This window comes from Aythya fuligula, chromosome 14 (assembly GCF_009819795.1).
Source record: "Aythya fuligula isolate bAytFul2 chromosome 14, bAytFul2.pri, whole genome shotgun sequence".
In the NCBI taxonomy this organism is placed as follows: Eukaryota; Metazoa; Chordata; class Aves; order Anseriformes; family Anatidae; genus Aythya; species Aythya fuligula.
Genome location: NC_045572.1, coordinates 4,356,071 through 4,382,938, shown reverse-complemented (window position 1 = coordinate 4,382,938; position 26,868 = coordinate 4,356,071). Strand labels below are relative to the sequence as shown.

General features: G+C 38.4%; 1 protein-coding gene across 3 annotated transcripts in view; it reads right to left on the bottom strand.

Annotated features, from left to right (window-relative positions):
* TENM2 (teneurin transmembrane protein 2) overlaps window positions 1-26,868 on the bottom strand; it is an 895,032-nt gene that overhangs the window by 102,478 nt on the left and 765,686 nt on the right. For all 3 annotated transcript variants that reach the window (XM_032196709.1, XM_032196710.1, XM_032196711.1), the window contains 4 exons: window positions 24,650-24,772; window positions 13,595-13,800; window positions 5,709-5,904; window positions 2,815-2,916 (listed from right to left, as the gene is read on the bottom strand). In XM_032196709.1, the coding sequence (XP_032052600.1) occupies window positions 2,815-2,916; window positions 5,709-5,904; window positions 13,595-13,800; window positions 24,650-24,772 (627 nt within the window). The remainder of the gene's footprint in view (window positions 1-2,814; window positions 2,917-5,708; window positions 5,905-13,594; window positions 13,801-24,649; window positions 24,773-26,868) is intronic.

Genomic DNA, 26,868 nt, shown 5'->3' with positions numbered 1-26,868 from the left:
GCCATATTTTAACCACATGAGATTAAAACGTATTACCTTTCTTGTGTGTTAGATGAAATTCTTAATTAGGTTAAACTCCACATGATTTCAAAGTGAATCCTGTCTGAGCAAGAATGAAGTAAATCTGTTGAGACTGGCTACCTGAGAATAACTTGTTTCCACAGATAAGGGTGAGAATTAAAGCTCCAAGTATTTGGCGGGAGCGTTTGGCAGGGTGAAATGTCCTCTAGTTCAATCAAGGCATGAAAGTGTATTTTAGCCCATGCGTTGGGCCAAAAGTTCAGCGCTTTCTAATCATTTTCATGGTACTTTCCTGGAGCCAATGGATCTCAAGCCCAATCTGTGCTCTCTCATATATTTCCTTCATTTTAAGCTTTCAGAACTACATGGATCAAGTAAAGTAACAGAAGGAGTACCCATGCACTGGAGTACCTGTGCACTGTCTGTGAAGTGAGCAGATGATTCCCCTCAAGATTCACTGCCTCTGATACCCTCAAAATCATCCTTGCAAACAGTGATTTAATAGTACAAAGGATCACACCTCACATCTCTCAAACTTGGGTTTTACCCAGCATGAAGTTCTCAGGCTACTCTGTTATTGCATGAATCAAGTTCTGTGAGATATGTGAGGAGCTTGCTCACTTCTTCTCCACATTTCCCTATTTGAATCTTGCCTTGCATTATTTTACAGTGGAGAACTGAGGTATTGAAAGATGTGTTGCTAGGGAAATAATAATAAAAAAAAATCAGATGGAAAGAAAAATAATTATCTTTCCATACATGTGACAGTTTAAATAGAAACTTAACATTACAGTAAATATATAGTACATGAGTCCAAACATCTAATATGCTGGAATAGATTTAATTTCTATCTCATTTTATTGTGTTTTATCATTCTTTCAATCCCCAATTTTGATTGCTATCTCCTGAAACTGTTCTCACATGTAATCAGCATTCAAGTAAGCTGAAAAACCTGTGGCCATGGGTAACAGTGCCCATGACATTGGTGAGGCACACTGCCTTTACACACTAACTCAGCCCCATGCTTCTGGGTATGCCTTACAGTGTCTAAGATGTGCAGCTCTGTGCTTGTATATATACATGAGAATTCTGCCAATATACCCATTTTATCATTTTATGTAGTTTTTCAAGCTTCTTTGTTCTTTAGAAATACTATGATGTTTGACAAAGAAACGGTAAGACAGGTGAAAGAAGCTTCCACAAAACCTACTTTTGAGGGTAGAGAGACAACATACAAAGGACAAGGCAGGAAGCAGAGGGAAATTTCTCAGGGGCTGTTAGAAGCCTGACAGAGTTTGACAAGTACCCTATTAAAAGGTATCTGATGTAGCCTGAACAGACTATCTCCTAGCACAAAGACAGAATACAGCGTTACACAGAGGTTCAGTACACAATGCAGGATTGCTCCACAACTCAAAATGCAAATGAGCTGATTTAATGGCCATGTATGTGTAAAGAGTGGCAGTGAAGCACACAGTCATTACATGCATACTTTCACAGGTTAACACCACAGAAATGCATATAGCTGTCAGTGTGTATTTATAGCACACATTATCACACCATTTCCTTTGTGATATACAGATGTCTTCTCTATATATTTGCCAACCATCATAATTTCTCATGTAATCAAACAACATGCACTCTTTATTTGAAGCAGTCTTTCAATTGAGTAGGGCTAGTGCTGAAATAACATTAACTTCCCATGGCCCTTGGGATCTCTTTATTTTTTACCCTACTGGGACACTTCTAGGAGCCAAATACAGAGATACAAAATAGAAATGACTCTCCAGTATGGGTCTAGCAGCTATTCAAGGAGCACTTGGTAGCCAGGCACAGGTATGGTGGGTCCCACCCTGCTACACCATTGAAAGAGGTGGGGCCACAATGAACTGTCCTCAGAACTGGATCATGATCTAAGAAAAAATGAGCACCCTTCTAAGGCCCTTCAAGGCATTTTAACCGCTTTCAAATGCCATACTCTTGGAACACTAACAACTCTATCCCTGTGGAAAACAACTGTAAACAAGTAATAACTATAAGGGGCCTAAACCTCACATAAACTAAGGAAACAAATTGCAAAATGTTATAACTGTGCTCAGGAACATCTGGGAATTCAAGCAAGTCATTGATTTTAGACACCATATGTGCTACTAACTGTATAAACTAAAAAGGTCTTCCTTTATGAATCTTCCCTGTATGACAGCTATCCCAAACTCTCTGAAAAAAATTGTAAACACATACTGCCAATCCACAGATGTCTTTTGAAGTTCTGTGAAATCCTTGATAATCACAAATCTCTGAGTTTTAGTAGTTAAAATTTACAATCAAAACTCAATATAAGGTATATTTTAAGACTCTGTCAAGTCCTACTTACTTGCCTAAATAAAAGGTGAACTTCCTTTGGTGAGGAGCAATTGCATATGCAACAAAGCTACTGTGAACTAGAAGCGTGGCTTATCCAAGACAGAATATATATTACACTCTATTAACAAGATAATCAGTCTTTTATTACAGACCAATTCATGCTTATCAGAAAGCACTGATAATTCATCCACTTTTACAGAAAATAAATCTTTTCTGCCACTTCTGCCTTCTACATTTGACAAAAAAGTTGTAGCTAGGCAAGCACATCAGCAATGTGGCAATATTTCCACCTGATCATATTTAACTAAGAAAAAAAAGAGTATTGATCTACTTGAACCTAGCTTGGACCCATGCTAACTAGCAGGTGCTGTAGATCCATACATCTCAAACACACGCTGTGGTTATTTGTAAACACAAAGAAAACAATACCTTTAGCACAATCTGCTCCGTGAAATCCTGGAAAACAGTGGCAGACACCAGACACACATTCACCATTCCCATGACAATTGCGCGGACAGTCTTGCACTGAATCTGAAATACAAGCATCACGGGTATATTAGTTGGCTCCTAGGTTGCAAGTTATTTGCCTAGTTTTTCTTTAATTTTGTCTTCAATGTTTATAAGAACAACAGCTAATATTATTAATGCCACAGAGTTCAGGTGAAGTGGAAAGTTACCAAGATCTCTAGCAGCACGAGTAACTGTAGAGATGTAGTGATAGCCTACAAGTCATATACCAAACCTTCTAGCAACATTAGCACTCAAATCTACTGATAACACCCAAACCCTTTGTTCAAACAGGTAGACAAAACTGTTTCTTATGACCTTTATAACTATATTTGAACTCATGTTATGTATAAAACATAATGCTTCGACAGGGAAGTTGACAATCTTCCTCTTGCAATTTGACTTTGATCTTGCACAATGACTTTTCCACGTGGAACTGATTATCCCAAGGAGTGTAACTTTTTCTTCTACAGACTGAAAGCTTCATTAAGAAAGTTGACAGAAACATCTGCTGTACCTGACAAAGAGTAGCTCTTTTGCTATGGCAAATAGTATTTATCCCCCCATCCCCCCTCCCCCCAATTTAAAAAAAAAAGTATAAAAGGATGAAGAGGTCTGTAAAACCAGAGAGCAACATTTAACTCTGGAGTTAAAGTAACTGACTGAAATGCTGAAGACTTCCATAGTCTGTGAAGTATAAGCACACCAGCCTGATGATAAAATTTCAGCTGTACCAAGCTATTTGCTTTTTTCCCTAATTTCTGTTATTATTTGGCTGACACAGTGTACTACTTTGCATGATATAAAGTGGAAATGAAACACCAATTTTGAAATTAATGCTTAGAATTCTATTCTATTTGAAGGCTGCTGGATTTGAGAGGAACATATTTTCAACACTGAATTATTGGAAGAAAAATATAATTGTAATGTTGTAATTTCTCACTGTTACTCCCTGTTGTTGTAGGACCTATGGTCCTAAACTAAATGACTCTGTCAGTCCCAGACACCAACAAATAGCATCTACAGAACATGGAAGATAAATTTTGGATTTGGAACTAGTAGCACCATACAGAGTATTTTTCTGTCCAATTAAACTGAAAAGAGGAAAAGGAGTCAAGCCCAACTTCATATCTAATTTAACAGTTGCAAACACTAAGTAAATAATAATAATAAAACCTACAGCAAAATTTTAAAACATGCCATTCACTTGGCCTCTTGAAATGATTCATGTAAATAATGAAAAGAAAAACTGTGATGTGAAATGGTCAAAAATATCGACTTATCTCATGAAGAAATGCGTCTATAGATTTATTCATTATTTTGCTTCACGGCTCACAAAAGGATGTTCTTTGTATTCAAACCATGGTAAATTAACTATTGCCTGTGAGTTAACATCATTTGTGTTATTCTTTCTCCTCTCCCACATCAGAAAAACTTTCAGCTCTCTCAGATCCTTTGATTAGGAAATATCTGATACTGGGTGTGTGTAGAAGAACCTCTTAACTGGATAAAACACTGTATTTTTCTCTATATTTCAGTCCAATTACTACTATTGCACTATCATATAGTCTACCTGACTATTAGACCTTTGAAACTCCTGAAAGCTGTAGACAGGGCAGCCCTTTTAAGGACACCTTATCATACCTGATGATTTTCTAAGAAGCACAGTATGGGAATACCAAGATAAAAGCTCAAATGTTGATGTTTTTGGAGAGGCAGAAAATGCCTTCTATGGACTAATTCACAAATCTATACATAAATAGGCACAGAGCCTAGTAACTCTCAAAAACACATATGAGCTAGGGAAACAAAAAACAGTGTCTCACCTTAATTGAGGTTAACAGAAACAATTATATCCATACTTAGTGACACGATATTGGCTATCCTCTTACACCCTTTAGGACATAAGCCTACAAACTTTGTAGTGATGTAAAAGAAGAATTAAGCTTTAAAACATTAATCATGCAAGGCTGGAAAAGACTTCCAATTATTTTTCATCAGACTTACAAACTCAGTTTGAATTTTTGGAATTTTTCTTTTTCTATACTAATGGAAATTACAGATTTACAAAATGCAATGCCATTTAATCCAAGCAGCCAGGATGGAATAGCATGTAGCCCATCTAGTAGTTTTTGATGCCACTGTGACAAGACAATCACCAAAGCTCATCAAGTACTTTAACAAATCTTCTGATTAAGGTTGGAGAGCATGCTCAGCGTGGCTTTCAACTAAATGGAACCCTATTCTAACAAAACTGCAGGCTTCTCAGATCACAGACTGGATGCTCTTCTGCTCTTGTTCCATCATGTTGAGATGACGGCCCACCATTAGGTGAGTAGCAAGCTGGAAGACTGCTTATAGCTAATTAACAGAATGAAGTCATCTCTGGGGTGACTGCAAGCAACCCCATGCACAGGTGTCCGTTTCTTGTACCGTCTTTCCACAAAGACTAAGCACCTCTCCTGTTGGATACTATTCCCCTCAGGTGTAAAGCAGGTTCTCTGGAGAAGCAAATAGGTATAAAAATGACAGAGATAAGGGAGAGGAATATTAACTGGGGAATGCTTCAGTCCAGGCTGAACTTATCTGACCATCTTGTTTCCCAGAACTAACCTCAAGAACTAAAAAAAATCTTAGAAGAGAAATCAGGAAATTAAAATCAAAACCCTTTTAACAGACTTTTTGAGAGTAGTGTTAAGAAACAATTGAGTAACAACATATGGACAAAAAGACTGAATGCTGAAGACTGTATTTTGACTTCAATCACGGAAAGGTATCAATAAGAGGAAAAACGTTCAGCTTGTGGTGATACCTACCCAAAATAACTGTACTGAAAGAGACCACTTCTTTGTCCTTGCCGTCATTGTAAAATGCCAGGTGCCACAAACCCACATCCAAGTACTGAACAAACACAGCCTCATTCTGAACGAGGGTCTGAATACTTCGACGTTCCCGTGGGGACTCCACCACACTCCATTTCTCTTTCCCATCCAAGCGCTCCATGAAATCATACTGCAAAGTAGAAAAAAAAAAGAGAAAAAAAAAAAAAAAGAAAACAAACAAAACCCCAAAGAGACCTGAATACAGAATGATATTTATGATATTTCAGCTCAAAATCTAACACCATGTGCTGTATTAAAAAAAAAAAAGTCATAAAATGGAATTTCTAAAAGATGTAACAAAGTAAAACTACTATTTACTGAATTTCCATTGAACATATATATGCTGTGACTTATCCTTTTTTAAACAGTGACACAGAATTATGTATCTTTTCTCTGCATAGGTGATCAAAACTGTACAAGCAGTATTTCTTGACAGGCTGAGTTTTCAGAGATCAGATGAAATCATTGCTTTGACCCATCACAAAATTTTAGGTTTCTGTACAGCTTTCAAAGCTGGAAACCTTCAACTTAGGAGAGAGACATCCTCTCCTAAGCAATCACCTACAATAAATTACTGTTGCATGCAGTACAGACGTCTCAGATGTACCTCGAGACATATAATTGATTGGACACCCGCAGAACGCAAAACCAAACAGGAACAGCACAAACAAGGAACACATCTGTCTAACATAAAGTAACTTCGTACTCAATAAAAAGACACTGTAGAAATGGTACATCACAGAGCAGCTTGCTTACCTGAGTTGGTATGTAGAACGGTCAGGAGGTAAGTAGGATACAAAAACCAGAGGGAGCATGGAAAGGAATAACACAAATCAGGTGGCTGAAGGAATTGAACTTCTATTAAGGAAAATGGAGAATTTCTGTTTGGATGCTTTCCAAGTAAGGTAGAACATTACATTAATCTTTGGAAAAGGGATCAAACAGAGCAAGTGATTATTTAGAGTATAAGAGGGATGGCACCATTAATGGCATGAAACTAAAAAAAGGAAGAAAGAAATTTAAGATGAATGTCAGATAAGCTTCCCATCTATTAAGCTCAGTAATAGCCTCCCAGTGGAGATGCCACTGCATCACACAATTAAACAAGGCTGGAAGAAATATTGGTTAATCTACTATAGGGAATAACTCTGCATAGCAAAGCAGCTGGACTAGATGTCCTAGCAGGCTTTTTTCCCTTCTGCCTTTAATGTCTTTGATTCTAGAGCTCTCAAGCTGATGTTATGCTCAACTTACAGCTCTCATAGCCCCTATCTAAGGGCAGTCCTTAAGAAACAACAAAAACAATATATCTAATTTTTTGATAGCTGTATAACAAGTCCCCTGTGAAAATACATCTTACTTTAGACGTATTTATCTATCAAGGAGCAGACAGATGCCTAAATAAAGATGTATGTGTTCAATTAAATACTGTAACAGTATGTGCTTGCTGGCCAGTGGTTTCATTGCATTCCCGTTATCGCTAGCACATATTTGCTAGCCCCACATTTGTGACAGCTCTAAGAAAGCCTACACCTTCCCTCAATTTCAGTGGAAAAAACAAACCACCATTTTGCATCTTACAGAGACCAAACATCTGAAAGGGCTGTCTTGTAAACTGAATTCCACTCCTTAGCAGCGAGTCCTAGAAAATAATACACGATACGCAATAAAATAATGAAGATTTTCCCTTTTGCTAGCAGAGACAGACAGATGGACTGATTTAATGTATTAGTGACTTACTACACAGCTTTTTCAAACTGGGTTACTAAAGCTGACCTTCCTGTTTGAAATTTTGTAGCAGTTATAATATGAGCCACAGAGCCTATGATACACTTGGCTGTACATCATAGGGAAAAGGATGGAGGTACTACTGGCTTCCTTTTAAATACGTGGTGCTATGACACCAATATGGTGTCATAGCAGCCACAAATGAAATCCAAGACAGAGTAGGAATTTCAGCCCATGAGTACTGATGTTGAAGGATATTGCCACAGTAAGTGCATTATTCCTTTAATCATGGGGAAAGGTAAGAAGTGACACGAAAAGTTTCACCAAATTTTAAATATCTAATTGCCATTCATCAAGCCCTTTTTGCACAAAGGATTTCCACAAAAGAAGGTAATTTAGGTAATTAGTGCATTTAAGCCAATGCACACCAGAGATTTAGAGAATTCTGGCTTGTCAGTAACTCTCAGAGCATCAGAGGTGCCAAACACACATGTATCTCTCTCTTAAATCAATGACATTTGGAAATATTACTAAAACCTACTGTCTAACAGTCAGAGGTTAAGGACAGACTCATCACCTCCTTGGGAAACGTTATTACTTGGGCAACATCTTGGGAAAAAGAAATCTTGCTCTTCAGAACAATTGTTCACAAAGGGTCAGCTAAGGAAGCAGCAATAAAAGCTGACATTTCTCACTGGCAACATGCTGTTCATCTCTGCTTGTGCTGGCAGGTTCCTCTGCCTCCCCTCTGTTTGATGCTGATTCTGCCTCATATAGTAGAGAAGGCTCAGCAGTTGGCAAGATCGAAGGGGAATAGTAAGTACTCAGGCTGAAACTGCCTGAAGTAGTTTTAGCTACAGAATCTCTTTTCACAATGACAGGTATGACCCAGGGAAAACAGGTCCCTTGGCATGGCTCCCCATAAGGCTACACTTTTAACTACACTCTATAGAGGCTGGTATTACCCATCCTTAATTAAACCGTGAAGAACTATGTCATGTTCAGGCAAAAGTGTAATGACTAAACATCAGTAAGCTTACGACTTGTGAATTACCAGTGCAAGCTGATATAGAATATAACAATAAATGCTTATCCCTCTTTGGATTACTCAGTGCTGAAGGACAAAAAGAAGGAAGATAATGCAGTGGTTCCCTGGGTGGACAAACCTTAATGTGTCAGCAAATACTGGGTATATGTAACCAAAAATCTGAAATCCCTGACCAATTGGTTACTGAGGAGGTACTGTGACTTCATAACTGGATTAGATTTCTTCACACAGTTGGCTGGTTCATCATTTTGCTCCTTGCTGTCCCACTGGTTTTCTGATTTACCCCACTTGCATGATTAATTACCGTTGTATAACGCTGTGCCAGAAATACCATTCTTGCTTTAAAGCTACTCATTCACAAACATGTACAGACAAGAAGACCCACTTAAGAAACGAATGTAAGTACTTTCATGATCTTTAAAAAAACTGCATAGTGGCTTCTTAATCTAACAAAACAACTGCTAAGGAAGAGCAAACTAGATCACATGTACCAGGGAATGAATCTAGTCAGCAATCAAACTATGTCTCTGAAGTAATTTGGAAGATTCATTGACATTTTTATTTATTTATTTTACTATCCTTTATATTTTGTGGCTTCATACAGAAAGTCACACAAAAATGACAAAATCTTCCCATAAACAAAACGCACAAAAATCACAAATGACTGCATTTTCAGAGTTCAGTTTTGGAGGGGGCAGTACTTACACGATTAAAGTTCCACAGAAAGAGCTGACCTGCCAGTTTACTTCTCCAAATTCCAAATTCCCATTTTCCATTACTTTATTTATTTTACTACACAGCATACCAAAACATACTTTTACTTACAAACTTAAATTTCATGCTAAATTCTCTCTGGCCAATTTGTTTTTATAATTTCTCCCTTCAGTGCTTCCTATCTTCCTCTGATGCATTTTATTCACAATCTAATAAGGATTTTCTTTTTCCAGTAACCACGGGGAGTCAGAAAAACAGTTTGGGAACTTTACATGTATATGCTAGTGACTACACTGCAAAACGACATCCATATAGCACAGGTCTACTGAGAACTGCTGCCTACAGGAAGTGAATTAGTTGTGAAAGCACAGTGAAGCAAACAGAGATTGCAGGGGTCAAGAGTGGGAACACAATCTATGTGACCTTTATTTTTTTTCTTACATTTGAAACTACTTGCATGCCGCCATAAAATCTCTAACTGTCTTTGAAATTAGAAACTGAAAAGAAAGATTTCTGAGAGCTCTTGTCTTAATAATGGATGTATCTTCAAACGGAGGAAAAAAAAATAAAAAATACCCCCCTGAAACATCTGATACCCACTGCAACAGTCAAGCAATTTGTTTTAATGTCTAAATGTGCGTCTTGAATGTGACACAGCAGAAGCAGCACAATGAAGCACAGTGTTCACTGTAACAGCACCATCACATAGCTTTGAGGTGACCAGAGCACTGAGGAATGTGCTTCAGCAGCAGCCAAAAAGCCAGGAAACACTGAGCTTCCCCAGATATTCAAGCTGTTTCAAGCAAAGACAGTCCTACATAGAAATGGTTTTCATTTTGATATGAAAAGTTTATGAATATAAAAGACTCTGCTGGAAATTAAGGCAAAACAACTCCAGGCATTGCCTTCTCCAGGTATTATAGGGATGTTTCTATACGGTTACTTTAATTCAGGCATCATTTGGAATATTCAAACAATGTGTAGTAACATCATATTTGCTGTAATCTCTGCAGAGTCACTTCATGCTGCACAGATTGGAGGAATTTTACTTGAAAGCAATGTACTTCTGTTTCTAGTTTGCCTGCCACTCAAAAGTGCATTTTTACCTCTCCTCTAGAGTTCCATTCCCTATACACATGGCACACAACTCCGCTTCTAGAGAAGTTTACAGCTACATCAGTTTGACTGACTAAGCCAGGCATTTGGAATATTTGCTAAGCAATAATACAGAGAAGGTTAAATCTCAGCAGGGCCCACAGACAGGAACCGCATCTTGTTGTCTCAGGTTAATCATGTACTTAATTTGCTGATTATTGACTTGTTCCCACAAAGGATTTTGCTTGGCTTGACATATCAGCTCTGATCAGTGATGAGCTGTCAAGTGAAGTTGTTCACTGCAATACAGCTCATGTCCCTAACTTGCAAAACCAAGGATTTCAAACTTCAGGTTTAGAATATTGTCTGGTGTCAACTTCAGACTATTTTCATTCACACAAACCCACTCTGCTTCTTTCTGTCAGAACCAGCCTTCTTTCCCCCAACTTCAGTGTGTAACTGCTTGCATTGCTTTTTCCTAAAATTATTTCTCTTGGCAGCAGTTTGGTTGGATTTTGATACAGCAATCTTATGCTGCATTACCCCATTGAAAAGTGCCGAGACCCTGCACAAATACGGGGAAGTAATCCTGCAGATTATACTGATGGATTTCATTAGCTCCAGCTAGGGATGAGGGATGGAATTGCTTCCACTAAATAAAGACTGAAAAAGAGGTTCTCCAAGGAGGAAACAGTAGGAAACAGAGTTGATATTTCTAATAATTTAATTTAACAGAAAGGTTTTTAAATCTATATCCAATGCACGCAATGTCTAGTGAAGGAAGAAGAACTCTGCTTGATCATAGCCTCTCAGATGAGAACATCATAATGAAACCTAGAACCAATACAGCTGATCACAGTGCAATAGAAATTAAAGTTCATTTTCAATTTCAGAAAATATCTTGTACTACCAGTTACTTCCAGGTGGATTTCTTATAGGAGATACAGGCATACCTCCATCATATGAAAGTCAGACGATTATAATTAACTTGCAATTACAGAAAACCTTGACAATCATTTTGGAGTTTTGGTTGAGCCATTTTCACTTCATAATTTATACTTTTGTTTGTTTTCCTCAACTAAATTCCTTTTTTTTTTTTTTTTTTTTTTTTTTTTTTATTCCATGGTGGAATGATATGGAAAGAGAGTGCAAAAATTCTGAATTAAATGAATTAATGCTCAGTGAATTATGCTGTTAACCTCACCGGTACAGCCAAAGATCCACAGACAGAACCTCATCCCCAAGACAAGATATTGAAATGCAAGTGCCAAAATCAAAACACTCTCAAGAAAGGCCCCAGCTTTGGAACATATTCTCTGTGGATATCTTCTACAATGCATGGATATCTGAAAATGACTTAAAATTATTCAACAATCCATTACAATTTTCCCAACCTACCTAATTATTGTACGGAACTTCAGGATGTTGTATGCTAGCCCCTAGCCATACAGAAAAATAACCTCTTATCATTCCTCCTTGATTTGTGGTCTGCTGGTCTTTATTTCTTACCAGTCAGATATATTTGGGTATCAGATATATAAAGATACTCAGTAACTCAAAGAACGCTTCATAACAGTGTACAAGAAGTCAATGGATTTTGGATAATCATAAAGCTACCTGTTCACAAATTCTTAAAAGTAGAGGTCACAAACCCTTGTAAATCTCTTCTCTCATTTTACCCAAATCAGCCTAAAGATTTTGTTATTCTTGCCTATAGGCTGAACCAAAGAACATGATCCAATGCACACTAGTTCCACAAATTTACTTCACACTGGGAAACAGATCCAAAACTCAGTTACATACGTGTACTTTCCACAGAAAGTTCATTGCTTCACTCTTTGTACCATGAGTTTGTGCCTGTACATGGACACAGTTCACTCAGGGCTGGTATCTCTTGCAGGCACTATGAACATACTTTCTCTGTATGGCAACACAATTGTGTTGAAGCCTCTCTGCTTTTAGCTGAACCTTTTATGTAATTGCAGTCTGCTTCCCAAATGAAAACATAGCATCAGTTCTTTGCAAATCAGGGCAAGGCATCTATCTATCAATGTTAAACAAGGGTGTCCCAAAAGGGAGCCTGGAGTTCTACATTTGATCTTTGGAATTCATATCCTAAATAAAGCATGTAAGTTTAGGTGGCAATTTTTGAATGAAGAACTGATTTTCAGCAGCAAGGATATGTGTAAAGGAAGGGTTCCTTTCCAAAAGCTGGTTCCTATTTCTCCTTCCCTTGCTCTCTAAAGAATGGAGGCTCTTTCCTTTTAGTATGTGTAACTGCAAAATATTATTTCTCATTACACTTCTAATCTAAGTAAACAAGATTCTTCCCATTCACATTAAAAACTTCCTATACGTTATTTTTTCTCTCTGTAAAATAAAATGTCTACATATTCTTACAACAAAACTCCAAACACCACTGAACAACCTATAAGAAAACAATACATAAATTTGGCCCTACTAAATTTAAAACTATCTTTACCAACAGCCCTTAGCTCAGTACTGCAGGGTTACTGGAAAAAAAAAAAAAAAAAAAAAAAAAAAGTGCTGTTGCTGAGCTTTCAGTTCTGTAGCTGGTTAGAAATAAAAAACTGTGGTTCCCAAGAGAAAGACTTGCTCAATGTCTAAATGACACATTATACCTTAATACCGCCTTTGAGGGAAGAGTAGTAAAATAAAATCCTTCCAGACATGACCACTGCATTTTGTCCTCTAATATGGCTGGGTAGCAGTGATGCCAAAGTTTTTTGCATGCCCACCAAATGCCATTTCACCAGGATGTGGAGTTTGAAAGTTCTATGAAATAAACCCAGAAAATTATGTGTTATCATATCTAGCTGTACATTCATTCCAGCTGTATACCATGCTTCGATGCTGTGAATTTGACCATCTCCATTCATCATTTTTGACTGGTGCATAACTGGATAAGTCCACTGCAACTGATGCCACAAATTCCTCAGAGATTTAAAACCTCGAGTGCCAAACTGAAAGTTATTTTAAAAGCCTAACCAGCAAGAACATCATCCTTGGTTATTTCTCTCATCGATGTTCTGTTAGGGTATGTAATAATCTAGAAATCTTAATACCAGGGCAAATATCACAAATTAAGTAATTCCCAGCATACTGCACAGAATCCCTAAACTTAAGCTCCATAAGCTCAAACATAAATGTAATATAGATTCTCCAAACTTCTGCATTTTCACATTTAAAACTAAGAAATACATCGATAAAGTACCTGGGCATGAGATGGTGGGAGTCCTCTTCTTATATAAACACCAAAAAGAGCATCCTTCCCTAAGGATATGTTGAACTTCAGGAACTGTGGCTGGCTGATATGGATCTGAGACCGCCAAAAGACTCCAGGGGGCACTTCCTGGGTGACCTTGCGGCCAACTTCTGTTTCTCCACTATCTATGCTGCTATTCCTAGTTACCCATGGTCCTATAAAATGAAAAACAAACAAGTGAGATAACTGCTCTTAATACAGGCATTCTTAGCAGTGATATTCAAGATGAATATCTGTAGCAATGATGCTGTTTATATAAAACTGTGACTTTCTTATTCTGATGCAATTTGTTTGCTGTTTCAAACAGTATGTAAGAATTTGTCCCATATATATAAAGAAAGGTAGCTTTGACCCTTTTTCTGTGGAGCACCTGAAATCTTCCAATCCCTCCAAGCTTTGAATGCCATGACTACATGACTACAATCTCTTTACTGATCAAATACAGTAACAGTTGAGTCAAACAAGCACATACAAATTTTCTTGTGCTCTTTTCAGCTGAACCTTCTACGCAACACACACATGCATATATAAATATCAAAAAGGTGAACTGAAGTTATAATTTCAATCTGAATGAACTGATTGCAAATATTCATTACTATTGCTCTATATAGTAAAGTAGTCCAATAAGCTCTGAGTCATAGACGAGAGTTTACTGAAGAAATGAAATGCACAGAAAAGGATTTAGAGGACAGTGTCTGTACTCCAAAATGCACCTTCTCACTCTTTTAAGAAAGTTAGTACATCTCAAGTTGCTCCTTTTAAGTTCTCTCTGCCTGAAACAGAGAGACTGTCTACACATCTCCCTCTTCCCACGCAGATTTGCTGGGTTGGTTAAAATCCATCATTTGATGGTTCTTCCTAATACATTATAGAAGTCAAGACACGAGGCCCTTCTGGCTGAGCACTCTGGCTTCCAGCCCATGAAATAGCCTTTAAAACACCCTGCAAATCTCTTCTGTTTGGCAGCTGAACAGGATGGTTCTTAGACTACACATAATTTACATATGGAGTATTTCCCAGCTACAGTATAGAGTAATGTTTGATTATGTCTTCTGATTATGTTCAGAAAAACATAGAAATTTCTGCTACCATCACAGAAGTCTGAAGCTATCATGACAATCTCACGGTGTGTATGTTAACACACACTGGATGGTACTGATACCTATAATACAACTTGACAGTATTTGTTAAAAGCTCAACTGTTTCCTTCGTATTTTTGTTATGGTGTAATGTTATTTTCAATCAGTGGTGAGTTACTGCTGAAATGTTTTCCAGCACTGTATGAATGTAACAGGATGGCTCAGAATGACACATAATTCCAGCAGGTAAATACACAATAACTTTTCTGTCTTGACTATCTTTAATTGAGAGCTGCAATAGCATGGTTTCAATTTTAGATTCCAAATTATCTGCATTAGCAGCACTTACACTTGTACATAATGGAACAGATATTATGTTGGCAGTGTCTTGAAATGGTAAAAGAATGCTCTGAATACCAACTGCTGTACAGGTTTTGGTAAGTTGTTTTTTTTTTTTCCTTTTTCTATGCTAATGGCTCTACAAAAACATTATGGCACTGACAAAAATGAAGAAGCTGCAAAGACAGGCTGCAAAGAAAGGAGAAATGGTTGAGAATGTCAAGCAAGATGCCCTTAGAGCTGCACAAGAACTGCAGACACATCAACCAGAGTCAAGCACGTAATGTTTCATGAAAACTACATGATTTTATTTCTAATTGATTACTGCAACAGAGGATATTTCAAAGTCCCTACCTCTGTGAAGTCAGGCACCATCACACGAGAATTTAAATTACTCCATACCTATGTGGGTAGGAAAACAGATGCAGAACACACGAAAGCACCTGTTGAAGGCTGCACTGGGATCACTTACGGAACGGGAAGTCAAACTGAAAGTTGAAGCTCCTTCTTCTCCTTTCAGTACATCACTCTACTACACATCACGTTTCTAAGTCATAGCAATATTTTTTTTCCCATGCTCTTGAAATGTGTTCTGTAAATTATTTCTTTGGAAGCAGACTGTACATACTTAAATGAACATCAGCTGTATGTAATCTGTGAACAGACTCCTTGACTCATTCTAAAGAATTTCGTTCTTCAGGAGCAATAAATTCACAGTGAAAGAGAAACATTCAAAGAAAAAGCTATTTCCAGGAAGTATTACAGTAGGCATTATTATTATTATAAAAGCTGTATAAGGAATAAAGGTGAGAAGATTAGTACACTAGTGCCTCTTCCAGTATTCTCTGTCCACTCACCAATGAATTATCTGAATTATATATTTTTCAATTTGCTCAATTTCATGACTACAACAAAGCTGCCTCAGTCCACCAAAGTTGGTGCAAATCTTTGAGAAGCAGAATAGTGAAATCAGCAGATGTAATCTACTTCTCAAAGCACCACGTAAAATGGATGTGAATCTGTAGCCCAGATCTGTTCCACATTAGTAACCACCCCTTCTAAGAGCAAATTTTAGTAAAATGAATGCTCGTTACACCACCTCAAAATTGACATGGTATTGAATGACCTTGTGCATATATCTGATTTACAGATTTTTGACTCAAGCCTTTTTTTTTTTTTTTCTACATCAAATAGAGATTAATACTGCATATTGCTTCAGCCATTAGACCTCACTTTTATCCAAGTGCAAAAAGCTCTCCGAGCATGCACCAGTAATACCACCATCGTCTCTGCTGGAGTTTATGGCTTCACTGGCTGTTAAAGCAGCCCCAAAACACCACCATTAACTTTTGCTAACAATATTGCTTTGAAGTCAACTGAATATATATTCCCTAGAGTTACTTGGCAAATAAATTGAATTCCTACCCCTATTAAAAGGCAGATCTTCAACAGAGGCTCAAGCTTTAGTACTTCTGGACGAACATAGCCTTAGTCTCCTTTGTTTTTCCAACATTCTGTTTTATAAAGCTGAGAAAGGTGTCTGTAGTAATATGTAACCCTCTAATACATCAAGCTAAAAACAGAATATTCCAACCTTCAAGAAAACCAGCATTACTGTCCTACTACTTCGGTGCACACCTCATAGGTAAACAACCTACCAAATATCAAACTTTCCCCTAAAACCATTAGGGGACCCATTTTTGTATTTTCTCATTGAAATTATGAAATTACTGTCTTAAAATTTGGTGAGAACAGCAGATAAGGCACACGAATTTATTTAATCAACCTAAAAACATGATTCAGGTTACTAACACTGAAATAACCCAGTTCAATTTGGAATTATTTTAGGAAGCATCTCCCCATAGACGTACTTTTCTCGCTGTAGTACATAAATGACCTATTTTCCAGTTCTACAAACCACTCCTAGAATATGGCTCAGGAAACTCTGCTTAGGAAAAGAATTGTGACAGCTAGAGAAGTTCAATGCAGTAGAGGATTTTAAGAGTGAGTTAGATGAGCATCAAGTGATAGATGTGTGATCAAGACATACTTAACATAAATGACCCCTTATCTTTAAGTCTTTATTTTTTCTAGTATGGCATCTCTCTGCTCTGCACCCATGCCATGTGTATGAGAAACTTGGCTGCTGCCTTGTCTCTGGCATGTGAAAGGGTCCCTTATTTTTAGTTTCCAGAATGTAACACATCTTGTTTCTATGGCTCTAAGTTATAATGCTGAAGTAACATGACTTAGAAATGCTTTAAGTCCTGCTAAAATAGGAGTTTTATGTTTTTGACTAACTTCTTGTAAAGATTTAAGTCCAGGAAGCCAGAAGAGCTCTAAAGACTATTCATTAGTGAATTATATTCTCATAACTTCATGCTGAATTACTCTCCCATTATGATAAAACACAGAACCTGGAAGAGCATCTTGGTACTTTGTCACAGCCAATGTACCTGAGCTGCTCATGATCTCTATGTTCTCAGGTGATTATTTGTAAAACAGAAATATTAATAATGATTTATTAAAAGCTCTCACCTTGAAGAGAAATGCAGAGCACTCACATAAAAAATACTACAGGAAGGGTCTCGACACTGACCTCTTTGATGTTCCTTCCTCCACAAGTTAGAAATACAGAAATGAAATGCAAAGTATGTACACGTATGAAAACTGAATCAATTCTCAGACAACAGGCTTAAATTTACTTTAACTTAAAAAGCAGAACACCTAGCTTTATACTTCCAATAGTTTTTTTTTTTTTTTTTTTTTTTTTTTTCCTCCACTAACAGCTTCACTTATAAACTTTGTCTCTAGAGACTCCTAAAGTAAACTTCTCTTATAGCTTCCTTCTGTCTTCACCTCTTAATGCAGCGAATGCATCTTTCCACCTGATTCACTCCCTCCAGGTATTTTTGGAACCTTTTCCATTTTGATGGACCACTGCAGATCACATTCAAAGACCATAAACTGCAGTTAAGTGAAGTTACAGATGTGACAAACTGACAAATCTGGGAAGAAAGACTAATCCAAAGAACTCATACTACTGTGAGCAAATAAAACACAAAACCATTACTTCTGCTGTGGGTGGCTGTCTTTGAGTTTTGTTTGTTTATCTCATAACCCTATGGATACTTGATTCCCCCCCATGATTTCCTCTCTATAAACATCTGCAAAAGAGAGTTTTAAAAGCATACTTCTTCTTTTTACCCAGGGGAGCCATTTCAATCTCTCAGTCAAACATATATTTATCAACTAAATAACACTTACTCATTTAAACTGCTGTGTTATTTACCCAGTTGAATTACTATTTTGGCATATACATTTGAAAAGACTGTTTTAGCACTCGAGTATATTTGCCTTTGAAGCTATCAGGCAGGCAATACATGACAACAGCAAGGCAAACTCCCCCACTTGTCAGCTGGCCTCATCTTGGAGCTGGGGTCAGCTTCAAGGTGGCAGCTGGTCCAACATGCCCACTCAGCCTTTCATTTAAATAACATCAAGCAGTGTCAGCTATGCTGGCAGAACTGTATCTACACTGAAACCAGATACACTTGGTATTAGAGATTCCTCTCCCATACCATAGTCAAAATTAAAAAATAAAAATTAAATCTGGCTACCACCAGTGTTATACTACAGACATTCCACTGAAACAGCAATTAACTTCAGCACTTTGACGATGCGCCTAGCAGTGCTGACTGTAAAGCGTCTTGATACCATGCTGGAAAAATACCTACCTGAAGAGCCATCCCAATGGACTGGACCCATAATGAACTACCAAGATCAGCTGTACAACCACAAATTAAATACAAGGCATAAATATCACAATTATTGGTTAAAGATCATTCTCCTTCACTTTTTTTTTCCTGTACCTCTCAGTTTCTTATAGATCTGTGCTGCAGACACAGCTTTCTTTATCTTTTGATCTAACGTAACAGTCTGTTGTTATATAGTTATGAATTTTCACAATTGACTGAGAATTCCAAAGAAATTTATGACATAGCTGTGTAAAGAAAGCCATTTAATAGAAAAAAAAATACAATCCACTGACTTTTGGAAACAAAACAAACAAAAAACCAACAACAACCAAAGCACAATAATTACAATTGTTTTCAATGACTATTTTTTTTCTTGGGTAAATTTTCTTGGGTAAATTTTTTTCTTGGGTAAATGTTCATTTATATAATCAGGCATTTCTTGTTATTTCAGAAAGGAAAATAATTAAAAATAAATAATTTAAAAAAAAAGTAGAAAATGTCTTTTCTGTACACATTTCTCCAGCTGAAAATTCAGTGTTATGCACTATTATCTCACTTATCAATCCCTCCATGGACTTCAAAATATCTACTACTAATACCTAAGTGCCCTAGTACCAAAGTGAAACACAGGTACTTTTTTGAAATGTGTAAAGTAGATTGACTGCTGATGCAAAACAAATTCCCAGAGCTATAATAAAGTAAAAAGCCAGGAAATGAGGGTCTGTAGAAGCTGCTATGACACTTCTTGAACTTCAGTTATGCTGAGGATGCTGAGGTAATAATGAGCTCTATTTAGTGAAGTGAGGAGAAAGGAAGCTTCTGAATTTGTATGAGCTTTCACAGGTCCAGCAAAACAGCTTCTGAAACAAAATCCATGTCTCAGGTTTGTCAGCCAATATTCCATCACATTTCTATTGTGGTGAAAAGAAAGAAATTCTGCAAAGGGACCATCAGCTTAAGACCACTGCTCTGGCTCAGCTGCAGTCAAACAATCTGACCCTGCAAGAGGAATTAAAATACATGTTTCTTTATGACCTGGACACACCTAAAAATGTAGCCACATTTTCACATTCCTGTGGATATGCTTCACAGGATTCGCTGTTTTCAGAAACAAAAGTGAATGAGAATTGAAATGAAATTGAGAACTGTTAGTTCACAGCATTTAACAAAGAACAAATACATACCAGCATGGATTTCTGCATCATCTCTGATGCTATATGCAGTTCACTAAGTAGCTTTGAACACAGCAATTCATACTATTGCTATCAACACAGTCACAGTAAGTTAAAATACCTCCTCCTCTGTTCTAATGAACTTAGACAAATACTTGGCTCCTGCTAAGACAGCCTTGAAGGACCCTGGTGTATTGTCAGAAGACCACAGCTGCCACCCTTCATAGGGTCCATATTTCTATTTCTGCTTGCTAACATGTTAATTAAGAGCTACATTACATTAGCCACATAACTACTTAATAAGATTAATCCACCTGGAAAATGATGGCATGTCTTGATTAAATTGAATGAACATAACGGAAGTGACATTTAAAATACATTGATTGTTATTACATTTTGATCATCTGTTTCAAGGCGTCTGAAAGGAAATAGTTGAAAAAAGAGTCGCGTTGCTTACATTATTAATGAGGTTTCAGGACTTTTTTTTTTTTTTTTTTGTAATGTTTTTATCAACACACCACTGAAGTCCCTCCATTTGGTCCTGAGTCCTTACACCACCTGATGAGAATGACTTGGTTTCCAGGTTTCAGCATCAGTGTTCCTGGCATTCAAGTCAGGGCCTAATCTATCTGCACCTGAACCCCAGCTCATCAATATGTAAGAGTGGCAACTATTCCCATTTAATGTATTTCTTATTCCTTTAATGCTGTCTGTCTACTGCTTTGATAATAAAGTATCTGAACCATTAGAAAAACATTGCTGTGTGCAAACTGAAGTGTGACTAGGAACTGCAGCAACAGGAAGAGGGAAAGACACCCCTTTCTCAACGTAATTTGGACAGCACTGAAGACAATCTTTACAGCTTCACAATGGCTGCAGAGTCCATATCTATGCAAAGCAAATTTCTACCACATTAGTAGAATTCCATATTTCCCCTCCCTAAATTGAATGGATTTTAGGCATTCATCTCAAGCAAGTAATTTTAAACCATCCTCAGCAAATAGTGTAAAATTTAACTCCAAATTTAAATTTCTTCATTTTATTACTGCCATTACATATGCTGAATTAGATAACTGGAAACTAGTATTTTTCATTAACTGTAATTGTATTTTTGAAATCCACATGCTGTGATAGACTTAGTAAAGATCTCATAAGCTGAGCACGAACCTGGATCAAGCTGGCTGGTCCAAAGAGACACATGCACTAGATTATGTGAGTATCAGAACACGCATTCAAATCTACCTTTTCCAATTAATCATTGTATTTATAGTAACCAGAATGATCTTTCAGATCCACAATCCGTGCCTATAATTGTCTTTGGTGTCTTTTCAAACGCTAGTTTCTAGGATCAAAGACCACAATATTTACTGTGCTTTTCAGCTTTGTGAAACCTTCATTTAATGAATCATTAAGTTTAAAAATAGCAAATCAATTTTTATTTATTTATTTATTTATTTATTTATTTTTTAAGTAGCAGAAAATCTGCTGAATTTGTGAAAACACCAAGGAAAATATGTCAAACAAAAAAGAAAAATCTCTACACTGAAGTATTCTTTACTCAGGTTTGCAGCTGGAGCTAGTTTGGATATTTTCACGTGAATAGCACTTTATCTTAGGTGTCCTCTGAAATGATTAAAGTTGACTTTTATAGTATATTCTGTCAATTAGAAAGGAAACTGCACATAGCTAGTCACATATTTTATGGAAATATGTGTCTACCCTACTACATAACTTTAAATTTAGAATACAGTCTTGGCATACACTAACATAAATTAGGCATCTAAAAACTCCGTAAGGTCATCTAGTTCACTTGTTTGTGAACAAACAGTTATTCCCAAACATGCTCTTATTCTTTTTCCTCATCTAGATTTATTATGCCAAAATTCTAATACTATCCTTATGTAACTGTATCAGACAAATGGGCTTCAATCTTGGATATTATTTTTTTTAATATCATTATTTATCTCATCCCTGTAGCAATTCCACGGCAGTGCCAACTTTTGTTTTTATAATGCACTATGAAGGAATCCGACCTTGCCACTTTTATTAAGAAATGAAATTTTATTTACTCTTGCCAATTAATATAAATCTCTAGTTCAGCACAACTTTGAGAGGCTAAAGGCAAAAAAAGGTAACTCGTGCTTTGTTTACAGTCAGAGCATGGTGGACTTCACTTGCAGTTTTACAGCAGAACTGAGGATTTTTCTGCCCATTGCAACTTGCCTGTTCCTTTCAGACATCCCCAGTATCAGCAAGATGTAGCATGGAATTACAAAAAAAACCTGCAATTGTGTTAATAGTGAATTTTGTTTTTATTCAGATAGGAAAACGTAGTAATAAAATATTTTACATTTTCTTTGTATTGCATTTTTATTATTTCTTGCAAGAATTCAGTCTTTTAATAAGGAACAAGCAGAAGAAATTGAAATATGTCTTTTTTTTTTTTTTTTTTTTTTCCTTTCTAAATTGCTCTACTTTAAAATGCCTTACTTGCTGAGTAGGCACAGCTTGCGTTTAAGTGGCCGTTTTCAGTCGAGGGGTTAAAGGTTTCTTTGGGAGACCCATGTTTTGAAAAGAATGGCTTCATCCTGAGCTGTGTCAATTATAAAAAGGTCACTCTCCACAGCCAGAGCCCTGAAAATGGTTGTTGTGTTAAAAGCTGTCAGAGGCTTTCCTAAAAACTGCTGGGATAGCAATATTAACTTGAATGTAATAAAGGGAATGGTGAGGTTAAAAAAAAAAAAAATCAGCTGCTATGAGAATTTCTGACATTCCTTGAACACATTCCTTGTGTTCACCCAAGCCTGTCATTCATATTATTCCATTGTGGAATATTATTTGCCTAAATATTGCTCTCCTTCTTCTCCAAAATTATCAACTTTTCAGCAACCTTCTACAAAATGTCAGAAGAACACTTTTCCAACACGCTCTGCTGAAACCTAACTGTGGCAATTTAAGACATAACCAGTGGTTCCGTCTCCTTGTCTCCTCTACAGGAGGTTACCGCTCCCCAAACAGCCAGCACTGCAACCTCTTCTCATGTGCAAAGCTAATTAGAGCTGGGTTGGGATACACTGCCAGAATTTGCACTGAAGTGCCCCAGGCAGATGAGCACATTCCAATTCAACAGTTCTGCTGCCCTATATTTGCACAGAGATGGCAACAAAAAGCTGCAGGGGAGGGAATTTGGAAATGTGCTAAACACTGCAGTTGTCTGCTAAGTGACCATAATTGAAGTCCTGAGCACTTCAGGTTCCTGCCTAAAACCATAGGGTCTCTCACCTGTGCACAATCTGGAAGAGGTTCTGCAGTAATATAAATATTCTCCCTTGTACCTAGGGATGTGCTGTTCATCCACTGTGTGACCTGTGGTCAGTCAGAGAGGGAAGCCGAGCCAACAAGCCACTGCCTGAAAATCCTGTGTTTTGCCATGAATAGCATGTTGAATTTCAACAAAAGAAGGAAGCCAAAATTAGGCCCTCCACAAAAAACACAATGGTGTAGAGGTGCAGCAGCATTATTTATTGAAAATGAAAGCAAATCAATAATATGTAAAAGGACCAGGTACACCAAAGAACTGAACTTGGCTTTCCTCCCAACACTACCTTAACTGAAATTCTTCCAATGCACCCGGTGCAACTATCCTGTTTCAGCACTTGTTCAGCAACTTGACACTTGATTCAGCAACCAGGAAGCAAAACATAAGCCACAGGTGCTGAAAGCAAGGCGATGCTCAGCTCTAAACAAAACTCTTCTGCTGACCAACACCAAATGTTCTTACTTTTCTTCTGCTTCAGCCACCCCATCCCACCCACACAGCGCACCAAGGCTTTGAGTAATGGAAAGGTTCCGTTCTGTCCTTGTCACTGCTGCTGTCCCAGTAGTAACCAGGGGAAGCGTTATTGCTGTGTAGCAAAGAAAATACCTTAGCTTCACCATTAAAAAGCATTCAATTTACATGATTAAAATCTTTTTTCGTGAAAACATATTTTCTTGGTTTTTAATGTATACTTTTGTAGTTTAAGAAAGTACTTGTTCCCAGATTTTTCCTCATTCTTCTCATTGCCCTGTATCTTAATTCTCTACTAGCACATAGTTTTCCTTCAGAAAAAAATAAAATAAAATTTGTTGCCTACTTTGCTCATACTAAAATAACAGGACAGGTTATTTACTGTGGGTCAAGTTCTGCTGTCCTTGATTCCTTGATGTCCTTTCTTTACAATTACAGCTGAGAAAGAAAAAAAAAAAATACAGAAGAGGGGTTTTGTCCTGGCTGAAGGTTCTCACCTCTCCCAGGCAGTACAAGGTACTTCTCCCACCAAGTCATGCTTTTTTTCATTCTTCGGATATCTGCAAGCTACACCTGGCAACAGGACATACCGTACCCAGTAACATGTACCTGGACTTTTGACTGAGCCCTTCTTCATTGGCGTCTTAGGGAGCGGCACCCCGTTAGCAGACGAGGCTCTCGGACTCGGGATTTTATACGCTCGTGCCCGGAGGGACAAAGAAAGAGCAGCCGTGCCGGGCAGCAAACCGCCAGCAGCGCTAAGCACGGCCGCAAAAAGTCTTCGCACGCACCTCGGGGGGAGAGCGCATCCTAAAAACCGCCCGCAGGACGGAGCCGGGAGCCCGGAGCTGCCGCCGCCAGCTCACCTCTGCCTCCAGATGGCATCGTCGCTGCATCCTCCGCGCCCGGCAGGCCCGGCCTCATGCCGTTGTTGAAGGTGTGCCCGTCGGCGGGCTGGAGCTGCCAGTTGAGCCCGAGCAGGTGCATCGCTGCCGGAGACACAAAGGAGGAGCGGTGAGGGCAGGGCGCACGGACGGGGCTGGGGGCAGGGGCAGGGGCAGGGGCAGGGGCAGGGGGAGGCTGCGGCGGGTTCCTGCGCGCTGCGTTGGGAAACCGCCATAGAGCTGCCGGGCCCCGAGGGATGCCAATGCCCCGGGAAAGACAATAAAAATCCAAGCACAAAAGCCAACCCCAAACTTACAGAAATCTGTTCTGTTCCCCACCCCCCTACCCTGGTTACCAGAGCTTCCAAATCACCAAAACGCAGGAGGAAAGCTGCTCACAGCCCCAGGCACCAAGGCAGAGGTGAGCATTTTGCTCAGCCCTGGGCAGCGTGTCCCACCTCTCTGATCCGCAAGCTTGGGACATGCTCCTTGAAACAAAGCAGGCCTGCAAATACTAACCCAAGCTTAAATAACGTGTGGTAAGTTATATATTGATTGTGAAATAAGCCTCAGCCCTGCGTATACTAATGGCATGTCATTATTTCATGTTTATGACAACGTATTTAAACCAACAGATTCAATAGCTTTGGTTTTAATTTTGCAGATTATGCTTCTCTGACAAATCCAGGTCTCCACCAGTCCTTTGCCATCGTGATTGGCTCGAATCCAGTGCATGAAACTCCGAGCTGGGGGCTTCCCCTGGGCTGCAAGGTGCTGCAGCCTCCCACTGCCCACCAGCAGACCCTGGGTACAGCCACGGAGCCGCTCGAGATCACCGAGTGGGAGAGGGGCCCCGGCACCACCTCGGCAAGGGCATGAGTTATAGGCACAGTGGCAGGGGCTAATTGAGTAAGTCCTGTGCATAATGCATGAGACTTGACAGGTCTGAATCACTCAGCTGGCGGATTTATGTGCATCTTCACTTTGTATAAACAAGCTACCTGAATACATCTCCATACTTTCATCATATTATCACTGTGGCATCCTCCCAGCAGAGAGGAGCGGGGAAGGGAGGCCTGGAGAGATCACAGTGCTGTTTTTATTCACTTTATGGCCATCACCAGCACTTGTTCTGCTTACACAGCCTGCCCCTACCACAGGGCATGGCATTTTCAGGGATGCAGTACAGTGGTGTTAGAGGGGCACATTGTCAGTTTTGTTATCAACAACATAATTATGGGGACCCTTAAAACTGTTCACTTCTGCAGTGTCAGATGCGCAGATCAGCAGGTATCTTGCATCTCCCTACAAGCAATTGAGGAAGAGCTGGTGTGGGCACAAACAGATTGTCAGTGGCAATGGCCAACTGATCAGACATTCAGCATCAGGGATAAGTAAAGAAAAACGTTACTGCAGGAATTGCAATTCACAATGCTTGAGACATCAGGCATTTAAGTTTACATACATACTCTTAAAAATGAAGAAAATAAAAAGAAAGTGCCCTTACCACACAATCCATCCTCCCCAACAGGAGAACTCCTTCAACACACAATCTATGCTGAGTTCAACCTCCACGTTTTTGGCAGAAGCAGCTGAGATGCAAGACAGCTTTCCTAATGTCACCTGCCCTTACAGACGTACCTACAGACCTAGCAGCTATCCAAGAACAGTAACTAAAATGAGGAGACAACATGTGTGAAGAGAGCAGTTGCCAGATTAAGCATTCATGCTGAATTTGCAGTATTTTTTCTATTAGGAGAATTAGGAGTATTTTTTCTATTAGGAGAGAAAATTGGAACATTAGGAGAGACATTGGAACAGGCTGCCTAAGGAAGTGGTGGAGTCACCATCCCTGGAAGTCTTTAAAAGACGTTTAGATGTAGAGCTTAGGGATATGGTTTAGTGGGGACTGTTAGCGTTAGGTCAGAGGTTGGACTTGATGATCTTGAGGTCTCTTCCAACCTAGAAATTCTGTGATTCTGTGATTCTGTAAAATGGAAAACAAAGCATCTGACTTTCAAAAAACCAAAACCAACCAACCAACCAAAAGTATGAACCAGTAAAGAATGTTTAGCTGAGTAACTACTCCAAATTTACTTCCAGGGAATGTTTCCGAACTCTTGGAAAATAGACAAAAAGTTAAGGGATCAAATCTTTTATTCAATTACAACTTTTTTGCTTTGCCAAAACAAACATTTTAA